This window comes from Aulostomus chinensis, chromosome 3 (genome assembly GCF_037954235.1).
Source record: "Aulostomus chinensis isolate RoL2024-O1b breed Wild chromosome 3, RoL_Achi_v1.0, whole genome shotgun sequence".
Classification (NCBI taxonomy): Eukaryota; Metazoa; Chordata; class Actinopteri; order Syngnathiformes; family Aulostomidae; genus Aulostomus; species Aulostomus chinensis.
Genome location: NC_141322.1, coordinates 1,864,453 through 1,875,597, shown reverse-complemented (window position 1 = coordinate 1,875,597; position 11,145 = coordinate 1,864,453). Strand labels below are relative to the sequence as shown.

Here is an 11,145-nt window from a genome sequence, read left to right as displayed (position 1 = left end):
GTCCACATGGTTGACACGTTTCTTATCCTTTATTTGTTGTAGCTTGTCATCTCAAGCTGCAGTTCGGTGAATGTTGTTGTATAACACCTGCCAAATGTCCGCAGGAGAAGAAAAATATTAGCAGGACAAGTTTGCCGTGGATTATTCGTGCCATAAATATTTCTTGTCGAATGTTGGCAACAAAACTGTTGTTAAGTTGCCTGATAAACAAATTCTCATCTAAACCAAACAAGGTAGCAAGTTCCGTTGCCCAAACCTGATTGAGGAGGAATTAAAGACGTTATAAAATCTCTGACACAAGGACGCGGATATTCTGACCAAGTAAAAATCACTTTACTGAACCACTTCCAGTGGGTGGCGGTAGTGCACCATTACGCCGGTCGCCACCCACCAAGCCAAAGCACAGAAGAAGAAAAAAAGCAGTAAACAAACATGGCAGGAAGAGAAGCAGAGAAACGCCGTGAAGTTAGTGGCTCAGCGAACATTTCTGATTCTTCTTCATGTTCCGTGTCACCGAAGTCACCGGAGGATGGAGGCCCGGAGAGTCCAGCGACCGAAGCCAACCGGGACCTCCGTAGCATCCTGGTCACCAGCGTCCTGAACCTGGAGAGGCTCGACGTGGACCTGTACAGGTGAGTTAGCTAGCCGGGCCGTTTGTGTTAGCACAGATGCTAGCATACAGCATCTCCCTTCTTAGGGAACTTGTAGTTTCTGTTTCACAGCAGCCATCTTGACATCTGTACTATAACACTGGTTAGTCTGGATAAGTTTGATTTGTCATGCCTGGATCGGTTCGACTATGGAATGACAGCTTGGAAAAGGTCTTTTTTTTCTATTACCTATGTACATTTCCTCGCTTAAAAGATGGAATATTGTGACGTATGAGCGTGGATATGTGTCTGTCCCTCCCCAGAGGGACGCACCACTGGGTGCCCCGCACTCAGCGGCTGTTCGGGGGCCAGATCGTCGGTCAAGCCCTCGTGGCTGCTGCCAAATCCGTCAGCGACCACCTGCAGGCGCACTCGCTGCACTGCTACTTCGTTCGAGCAGGTGAGTTGTATCATTGTCTGGGAGGGTGACGCGGTCTGTGTCTGGGGCAACGTTTGCAGTCACGGAGCCTTTGGTGTTTCATGTTGCTGTCAGCACTTTTACGAACTAAATTCAAAATGCTGAAACTAGAATAGAATAGAATTCAACTTTATTCTCATGCACGTCACAAGTACAGAGCAACGAAATGCAGTTTACATCCATTCAGAAGTGCTTAGCAACTATAAAGCGGTCGAAGTTCACCAGGATGTCTGAGGACAGGTGGTTCTTCCTCAGAGTCCTCAAGAAGAAGAGGTGCTGCTGAGCCTTCTTAACCAGCTTGGAGCAGCTGGTCGTCCAAGTGAGATCCTCAGAGATGTGGACTCCCAGGAACTTGAAGCTGTTCACACGTTCCACCACCATCCCCCGGATGTGGATGGGTGGGTGTGGGTCAGCGTTCCTCTTGAAGTCCATGATGAGCTCCTTGGGGGGACAGGATTTGAGGTGTGCTAGGATCAGCCGCTATAAGCACTTTGTGATGATGTGGGTGAGGGCTACTGGACGGTCGTCATTGAGGCTTGATGGATTAGCGTTTTTGGGAATTGGGACACTGGAGGTGGTCTTGAAGCAGGTTGGTACCACAGTGCGGGCTAAGGACGGGTTGAATAAGTCCATCACACTCCTGCCAGCTCCCCTGAACACGCTCTGAGAACATGTCCAGGGATGCCATCAGGGCCTGCAGCCTTGTGTACTTCAGTCCTGCTCAGCACCGCTCCTCCATCGGTGGGAGAGAGTCAGTAGTTGGAGGTCTGGAGTCACATCTGCCTTGGTTGCAGTTGTTTGGTTCCCCTTCTCAAAACGAGCATAAAAGTTGTTCAGTTCGTTGAGGAAGGAGACATCAGAGGTGGGGAGGTGTTGGTGGTCCTGTCGTCTGATGATCTGGAGTCCTTGCCACATACGTCGGGGGTTGGACTTGGAGGAATGTTCTTCTACCTTCCCTTTGTAGTGGTGTTTGGCCTTTTTGATGCCCCTCTTCAGCTCAGCCCTGGCTGTACTGTAGGCCCCTGACCTGAAGGCGGTGTTGGCCTTCAGCAGGAGACGGACATCCCGGTCCATCCAAAGCTACTGGTTGGGGTACATGGTGATCTGTTTCTGGGTGCTGACGCTGTCTATAGTGGTGGAGCTGTGGTCCAGTACAGATGAGGCGAACTACATCTCATTAACTGGGATGTGTGCCTGTCACGATGACCTTGACCTTTGACAGTTTTTTATATTTTATACTGGAAGATATTCCTTCAAGGTGTTCCAGAGATGTTAAATGACTTGTGTTGGTACAGCTGTACATACATAGTATACATTAGAGTGTGTACCTTTGTGTGATGACTGGAGAAAACACACTACTGTGATGGTGGCCTTGACCTTTAACCCCCCCCCCCCCGTGAATATATTTATAGAAATATAACAATCCCCTCAAGGCAGGGACCTTGTTGAGTAGCAGAGGGTACAGGAAGTCCCTCATCTATCCACCACTCACTGGTTCTCCCCCTATGTCTTGGGGGTTTGTTAGGGGACCCTAAGGTTCCAGTTCTCTACCAGGTGGACCGCACAAGAGATGGCCGCAGTTTTACAGTGCGCTCCGTGAAGGCCATCCAGCATGGACACCCTATTCTGATCTGCCAAGCGTCCTTCCATATGCTGCAGCCGAGCCCCGTGCAGCACCAGTTCACCATGCCGGTGGTCCCCCAGCCTGAAGACCTCCTCACTGCGGAGCAGCTTATCCAGCTTTATCTCAGGTAGAGTACCTCAGGACGGCGCAGAGCTGGGCACTGATTCCAGCTCTGCGCCCCAGGGTTCAGAAGACCTGCATGCAGCATTCAGCTGTGATGGCTGAAGCTCTGCTGAGGGCATCACGTTGGCGAGGCTTTGTAACAGAAGTCAGTCTGTATGTCTTTATGTAGCAGGAGATCGGAGGCTTCAGAACATGGAATCAAAGTAACAGAAGAGTTTGTGATGACCTTGCGTGAGGGTCCTCATCATTATCTTCATCCCACTGCTCTTGGTGTATAGCAAACCAGACCTGGCAGAGAACGCTAAGAGAGGCCTCACCCACCTGCTGGCTAGCGAGGTGCCCATCGAGATAAAGCCCGTCGACCCGCCACACTTTTACCGGTTGGCTGCAGCGGAGCCAAAGAAGCTGTTCTGGGTGCGAGCACGAGGATACATCGGTAAAATGCGATTAAACAGTTCCAGACGCTACACTCACTGATTGTAGGGAATTCTCAACAGATGAATCTATAAACATAGAATTATCAAACCAAAGACTATGTCTCACTTCAGGAAGAAGAGTTAAACCCCACAACCTGGCAACAGGGCAGCCCTAGCGCTCAGAGCTAAACATACAACAATAACAGCATGGAAACTGATAAGCAGGGGAACATGGGCTCATCATGCAGCGTAGGCCCCCTCTGGTAATGTGTTTGATGTGTGTGTCTGTGTAGGTGAAGGAAACATGAAGTTGCATTGCTGCGTTGCTGCATATGTGTCCGACTTTGCCTTCCTGGGCACTGCACTGCTGCCGTTCCCCAACTACAGGGTCCACTTCTCCGCCTCCCTGGACCACGCCATGTGGTTCCACAGCCCTTTCCGCACTGATGAGTGGATGTTATACGAGTGCGAGAGTCCGTGGGCAGGTTAGCTTGCCGCTCACTTCCCATCTCTCTCTTTGGTTCTATGTCACATCACCAACAGCGTTGAAATAGCCGCTGAATGATGTTTGTCTCGGTATATTAAATATGCTAATGTTTCATTTGAAGCTGCTTCAGTGTTTCAGGTTTTTCGCCTACATGATTACACCTGGATGAAAAATCATCTTGGATGAAAACCAGTAGAATGGTATCGCATCTGTCATTCAACATTGTGATTAAATATTGAATGAGTAGACAAATTCTATCTTACACATTTTCTGCTGCCGCTGTCTGCACTTATTTTCCCCTAAAAATATCTTCATATGCACTGTATGTACTCGTGAGGATTTCTAATTCCAGAGGGTTCAAGTAAGCTGACCTCTTTTTGTTGCGGTCACCATGGTGAATCACAGTATCAGGGCTCCATTTATGCTGGCCTTTTAAAGTCCTGGTGCGTGCGCTTAACTCCCGATGACCCTACTAAGAGTTGAGTAAAAGAGGATGAGCTGCTCTGAAACCAGAACCTCAGTTTCTGTGGTCAGGGTAAATCAGCAGGGGTTAGACTCAGACACAGAGTTTACTGGCCTCCTTTCTGAAATGAGCTGCTGGAAGATCTGTTGCCATGTACAGTCCACATGTCATGAGTGGAACATAAATATATAAATGTGTATGTGTCAACACAAAATTACCAATTTGCCAAGTACTGTTGTATAAGTAGTATGTTTTTCGTATGCATTTGTTTGCTTATTCTCTAACAGCTGTATCAGTTGTTCATAGTTAAATTATACAATAACCTGCATGATGCCACATCCAAGTGTTCTCTGTGTTGTGTCCTGCAGGGGGCAGCAGAGGGCTGGTTCAAGGTCGGCTGTGGAGAAGGGATGGGGTGCTGGCTGCCTCCTGTTCCCAGGAGGGCGTCCTGAGAGTGAAACATGTCACAGACTCCAGCAAACTATAAGCACATTCCTACAACTTTGCTAAGTTTTTATTTTTACAATGTAATCATATGTATTTAATTTATTTAATTAATAAAACACAAACCAGTAACATTACTAATCTGATATTTTATACAAAACATTTTAACATGTCCAGGCAGTTACAGATTTAATAGTAATAGTTTAGTCAGCAGATTGATGAGATGAGCAGACGTGTCTGGGGGGGGGGGTAAACGGCGGCGGCGCTGGGATGAAGAGAAAGTGGAGGAATCGTAAATGTTCTCTGAATGAGAAGAACACGATTATGAGAACATCCTGACTGGTAGGAATGCAGTGAACGCACAACTCCAGTGGGTGGCAGTGATTCGGCGTCACAGGCTGGCATCTACAAGGTCACCAACGAAGAAGCATCGTAGCAGTTGCCATAGACATGTCTGTGGACATAATGGTTACTCGCTTGCGATCTGATTGTAGAGTCCGTGGTTACCAAGATCCCCCACAATGCACCGCTGCAGAAATCGGAACACAGTCTCCTGAATAGCCTCCCGTCACAGCCAAAAATGATTGTGTAAATATTAAACGCGGCTCTGTCGAGTCAAAACAACTGAACTGAACGTGCCAGAGCGCTAACGTAACCCATTATTTAGCTAAGTGGCGAATAATAATACCGATGAGTAGCTGATTAGCCTCTTGGCTAGGTTTGCTAACAAGCGGGTTTTGCTTTCTTGCCACGCCGAGACTGAAGCCAAGCTGCTCCGCTCATTAAACGGGATCCAAGGTGGTGTTCATCACGTTTCCCTTTAGTTGAGTTGTGACAAGATGGAGAAGGAGCAGCACAACACGGTGGTGTTCAACGCTTCGAAGCGGGAGCTGTTCAACACCAACAGTGGATTCAAGTCCCTGCAGAGGCGGCTGAGGGCGCAGTGGAGGATCCAGAGGTAATTTCTGGCGTGTCTTCGTTGCGTTGGCTTGAACTGTTACGGTGTCTAGCGTTCACAATCGATACCGTCTCTCCCAGTATGAAAGAGGAGCTGACTTTGGAGAAGTTGAAGGGCATCAAGCTGTGGATAACTGCTGGTCCGAGGGAGAAGTTCACAGCATCAGAGGTGAGGTCGGCCAGCACTGGCCTCACCGCGGTGGCACCGCCTTCTAGCTTCTGTATTCGTGTGAGAACGGAAAGACCGTCAACGACATCCAGATGTACTGGCTTGTATGTCCTTCTCACTGCAGCTGGAGAGCCTGAAGCACTACCTGGATGGAGGGGGGAATGTCCTCGTCATGCTCGGTGAGGGAGGAGAACTGAAGTATGACACAAACATCAACTTTCTACTGGAAGAGTTTGGAGTTGTGGTCAACAATGGTGCGTCATATAAATCTGTTCTCAGGAACCAATCTCCCCACTGCCTTTATAGGTAAATGTGTTCTGACTTGGACGTTTGTTGACTCATTCGGTTTCTGTGCTCTCCCGCTGATTCAACGCTGCAGATGCAGTTGTCAGGAATGTGTATTACAAGTACTTCCATCCGAAGGAGGCTCTCGTGTCCAATGGTGTATTGAACAGGTCTGGTGTCACACATTCATAGTCCTTCTTTTTACTTTTTATATGCAGTATATCGACCAACAAGTAAGGCCTCGATTTAGGACTCTAACTGTTAACGATGGTGGCCATCTTCTATTCATCTGCCTGTTGTTCTGTTGCCAATAAACAACTGATCATTTAGTCTTGTAAAATGCTCCTCACAATTTCCCAGAGCCCAAAGTGACCAGTCTACTTTTTTTTGTCCAATCAATTGTTCAAACACAAGACTTTTCACTTCCTGTCATATGACCAAAATAGCAGTAAACCCTGACACTGAAGAGTCTGGAATCAGCCGATGTTTGACTTTGATAATTACAGTCTTTCTGTGTGAGTCTCCATGTTCTCCCTGTTCCTGCTGGGTTCTCTCTGGTACTCCAGCTTCCTCCACAGTCCAAAGACATCAAGAGGGACCAGGTTAATCCAGACTCTAAATTGACCGTAGGCGTGGCTGGGAGAGCCAATGGTTGTCTGTCTCTATGTGTTGGCCCTGCCATGGACTGGTGACCTGTCTAGGGTGAACCCTGCCTTTTGCCTTTAGGCTGCTGGGATAGGCTCCACCCCCCATGACCCTTAATGTAGGAATAAGCGGAAGACAATGGATGGATGGAATTTATATTACTTTAACAGATTACTACTCTTAGATTACAGAGCCAATAAGGTGATGCACATCAAAGCCAGTACTCTCTGCCTCTCTCTTCTTTTAGAGAGATCAGTCGTGCTGCCGGCAAAGTGATCACAGGAGTGACTGAGGATGAAAATGTTGGAAACAACACACAGTAAGGAATTTGCCTTTCTATCTTCCCAACTACCTTTAGTGGTATGGAGGGATGTTTGAAAGCAACATTTTCTTTCTGTATTTGTGCAGAGCGCTGACATTTGTGTACCCGTACGGCGCCACTCTGAGCGTGATGAAGCCAGCTGTGGCTGCTCTTTCAACGGGCTCCGTCTGCTTCCCCCTCAACAGGCCCGTCATGGCCTTCTATCAAGGGAAGGTCCGAGCCCACTCGTTCATTTAATACCTGTGTGTGTGTGTGTGTGTGTGTGTGCACTAGTGAGGTGATGTTGAAGATGTTTTGTGTATTTTCAAGGAGGCGGGTAAACTGGTTGTGTTGGGGTCCTGCCACATGTTCTGTGACCAGTACATCGACAAAGAGGAGAACAGTAAAATCACAGTAAGCCAGGTCCCGTTGGAACTACGTGTGCATTCTGATATGTGGCTCAAGTTTGCTCTACTGTGTCATGGCAGGATGTTGTGCTGCAGTGGCTCATGACTGATAATATCCAGCTGAATCAGATCGATGCAGAGGACCCCGAGGTGAGGACATGGAAGCTCCTCCCCAGGATAGCAGCATCACTTGTCTCTGAAGGAGCTGAATCCTCATGTCCCTCTCGTCCCCCAGATCACTGATTACACCTTGTTGCCAGACATCGGGTGTTTGTCCGAACAGCTCCGAGTGTGCTTGCAGGAGGGGGATGAGAACCCCCGGGACTTTACCTCTCTCTTTGATATGTCTTTGTTCAGTTTGTCAACTGACACGTTGCCTCAAGTCATCAGGTGAGAAACCACACCACAACTGAGAGCATAATGACCTCTCTCCTGTTCTCTGGGGCTAAATGCTTCTTTTCTGCAGCGCTTACAAGCAGCTGAATGTCAAGGGCGAGCCACTTCAGCTGATCACACCCCAGTTTGAGACTCCTCTGCCTCAGCTTCAACCCGCTGTAAGGTTGCTGGAATAATTTAGAGCTGAAATGTTATGAGAAACAACTTTCAGGGCTTTTCCACGCCTGTAGTTTGTTTGCTCTGGTCTGAGTCAGTTGATGAGTGGCAGAGTCGATGCGTTTCCCTCCTTGATCGATTTGGTTTCACACAGGCAAAACGTCACGCACTCCTAAATGTAGCCCCTAAAGCCCTGTGAGAGCTGTCACCTGTTCACTGGTCAGAATCACGAGGGTTTGGTGGGTTGAGAAAGCACCCCTTTTTTTTTCATGAGGGTTATGTTGAGGTATTCAAAGAAATGCAAGCTCAAGGTCGGTCCTTGGTTCGAGTTGCACAGCTAACAGCTCGCTGACAGCGGCCAGAACTGGCGTCATCGGGCCATGCAGCAGCCACAGCAGCTGCTTTAAACCAGCACACAGTCTGATCGCGTTCATACCAAAGGCAAACTGCAACGAGACCTTTAAAGTAGGTCTCGGTCAAGGTGTTTGATCCCTGTCCAAGTTCACTTGCTGTACTCACACCCCCAAAACAAATCGCACCAAGAGAGCAAACGGCCCGGAGTTCAAACAGACTACAAGCGATAGGCGTGAACGCGCCCTGAGGTTCTCCGCCTGAAGCAGCTGTTGTCTTGTCTTCCAGGTGTTTCCACCTGCTCTAAGTGATTTGCCTCCACCCATGTTGGACCTGTTTGATCTAGATGAAGAGTTCTCCTCTGAGAAAGTGCGCCTTGCACAGATCACCAATAAATGTATGTTCAGCAACATCATTGACAAGTATTGGGTATCATAAAGTAGAGACTTCATCTTTTTAATTGCTTGTGCTCACAGGCACAGACGATGATCTGGAGTTCTACATCCGCAAATGTGGGGAAATCGTAGGGGTGACACCCAAGTTGGAGAACGATCAGAGGGATGCGAAGCATATCTTGGAACACATTTTATTCCAAGTTGTGGAGTTCAAAAAACTAAATCAGGTGAGAGCAGTTTTAAAAAAATGCACCATTTTATTGATGCATGAAAAAAAGGCCGTGTCTAAAAATTAATTCCCTGCCTACAGGAGCACGATGGCGACGCTGCGGCACAGTTCACTCCATTATGAGCGGATTCATCCACACCCCGCTGATGTTAGTATGTTGGGTATTTAATGGCCTTGATTTACAGTGGTTTTGGTTTATCAAAATGCTTCTGTGGCACGAAGAAACTGATTGATTATTGTAGAGGAGGAGCTCTTGAAACAATGGAGTTCACTTACCTTCTCCTGAAAAATCTAGACGGCACAGTTTCTGGTTCGGAAACCAGTTCAGGAAGACTGAACCCGAGTCGCCCGTGGCAACAGACCTTCTTCCAGAGACACCACAGACCAGGTTCAGATGGCACATGCACCCCTGGCGTCAACCTCAGGGTGGGAGCCAGAATGCTGGATCACTTACTGCTCGACTGCATCCTGTAACTCTACTGACAAATCATCATTTCATCACTTCCTGGTTGGCAGCCGTGCAGATGATGCATCTCCCTGAGCCGCCTCCGTGTCTTCTAGTGTTTTGTATTTGTCATGTTTAGAAAGTGTATTTAAACATGGATGTAATATTGATAACAATAACCATCTTTTATGTATCATACACATGAGAAGACATTGTAAATACAGATGCAAATAAAATTCACACTTTTATTTAGATATCCACGTCTTAATATTTTCAGTGTACACAATTGGAAAAAAATGGTTAAACTTCTACAGTGAGCAGGTCACATGTTCAAGTCGTTTCTTCAGAACCTTTGGAACTCAACGAAATCATGGAGAAACATCCACTTTCGGGTGTGCCGACTGAGTTCTGGGACTCGCTGCCTCCAGGCTGTTGGTCTCCATACTGGGTTTGGGGCTGCTGCTCTCAGACTTGATCAGAGACACGTCCCAGGACATGTGAGTGTCTGCGAGGTCGTTGTCGGACTGGTCAAAGCAATTAGGCTTTGTTTGCTTCTGGAGGAGGACGTACGGAGTCGAGGACTTGCCCTGTGATGGCAGGGCCAGGCGACAGCTGTCAGTCTCTGGAGCGTTCATGACCAGTGAGGGAGATATTGGGTCTGCAGACATGCACAGAGGAGCCATGATGGACAGCCTTGCATCAGAGCCATCAGCTAATGTGTCATTTGACACTCTGGATGTGGATAGTTGGTCCAGGGACAAAGCAGATGGCAAACTCTGCTCCCCCAAAAACTTCCTGTCCAGCTCTGACGGTGATGGACACTCGAAGCTTTTCATATCTGGAAGGTCAATGGTTCGAGGTTACTGGAAATATTTAGATAAATAGAACTTTACTGATCCCACAACGGGGAAATTTGTGTTACCACAGCTCAATTTCAATAAGAAATAGCAATTAAAATATCAAGAAAAGAACAACATTAGAAACTAAGTTGCATAAGTACAACATACTAGATACAAGACTCCAAAATACACACGGTTTGCAACTATGGGTGGAGGGTTGGAGGTATTTAGATAAATAATATATAAATAAATGTGTACATCAGCTGTAGACGTGTGTGCATATGTACTATAAATATGTGTGCAGGGGTGCACAGTGTGGAAGGAAAGTGACTACAGTGGGGGGAGGTGACAGACATCTGAAGGACAAAAATGTGTTTGCTCACCTTTAATGACAAATGTTTCCATGTCTGCTGCGGGCCGGTGAGTGTGAGATGGACACCAGGTGGGTTTCAGCCTCTTGAAGATTCTTGTTAATTGAGCCAGCTGGAGGCGGGAGACTGGGGAGGGCGGGCACCGCCTCCAACTCGCAAGGTTGCAATGCAGTAGAGCATTGGAAAAACAGCATATTTTACACTTTGTTCAAAACATCGCTTTTTTCTGAGCAGCTTTCAGGTGAGAGGCGGGGTTCCCCCTGGACAGGTCACCAGTCCATGGCAGGGCCAACACATAGAGACAGACAACCATTGGCTCTCCCAGCCACGCCTACGGTCAATTTAGAGTCTGGATTAACCTGGTCCCTCTTGATGTCTTTGGACTGTGGAGGAAGCTGGAGTACCAGAGAGAACCCAGCAGGCACAGGGAGAACATGGAGACTCACACAGAAAGACCCCGTGCTCCAGCCGGGGCTCCACCCACAACCTTCTTGATGGGGGGCCACAGTGAGGACCTCTGCTCCACCCATTTAAACTTTCAAACCGAGGACAACAAAACCTCTTTGCCAGTTTC

General features: G+C 47.8%; 3 protein-coding genes across 3 annotated transcripts; 2 read left to right on the top strand and 1 right to left on the bottom strand.

Annotated features, from left to right (window-relative positions):
- The first annotated feature begins 417 nt into the window (after nucleotides 1-417).
- acot8 (acyl-CoA thioesterase 8) lies at nucleotides 418-4,832 on the top strand. The gene is made up of 6 exons (XM_086197793.1): nucleotides 418-632; nucleotides 914-1,050; nucleotides 2,594-2,819; nucleotides 3,094-3,251; nucleotides 3,525-3,716; nucleotides 4,550-4,832. The coding sequence occupies exons 1-6, from the start codon at nucleotides 433-435 to the stop codon at nucleotides 4,666-4,668; spliced, it is 1,032 nt and encodes a 343-aa protein (XP_086053919.1). The 5' UTR covers nucleotides 418-432; the 3' UTR covers nucleotides 4,669-4,832.
- Nucleotides 4,833-5,011: 179 nt separating this feature from the next.
- On the top strand, nucleotides 5,012-9,632 carry ift52 (intraflagellar transport 52 homolog (Chlamydomonas)). Its single transcript, XM_086197780.1, has 14 exons — nucleotides 5,012-5,583; nucleotides 5,664-5,751; nucleotides 5,876-6,005; nucleotides 6,131-6,206; nucleotides 6,929-7,000; nucleotides 7,090-7,216; nucleotides 7,313-7,396; nucleotides 7,471-7,539; nucleotides 7,625-7,779; nucleotides 7,856-7,943; nucleotides 8,581-8,689; nucleotides 8,769-8,914; nucleotides 8,998-9,064; nucleotides 9,212-9,632. Exons 1-13 carry the CDS (start codon nucleotides 5,465-5,467, stop codon nucleotides 9,037-9,039), a joined length of 1,305 nt encoding a protein of 434 aa, XP_086053906.1. The 5' UTR covers nucleotides 5,012-5,464; the 3' UTR covers nucleotides 9,040-9,064; nucleotides 9,212-9,632.
- Nucleotides 9,582-10,954, bottom strand: LOC147267353 (uncharacterized). The gene is made up of 2 exons (XM_086197804.1): nucleotides 10,584-10,954; nucleotides 9,582-10,199 (listed from the first exon to the last, which is right to left on the bottom strand). The coding sequence occupies exons 1-2, from the start codon at nucleotides 10,603-10,605 to the stop codon at nucleotides 9,730-9,732; spliced, it is 492 nt and encodes a 163-aa protein (XP_086053930.1). The 5' UTR covers nucleotides 10,606-10,954; the 3' UTR covers nucleotides 9,582-9,729.
- Nucleotides 10,955-11,145: the final 191 nt, after the last annotated feature.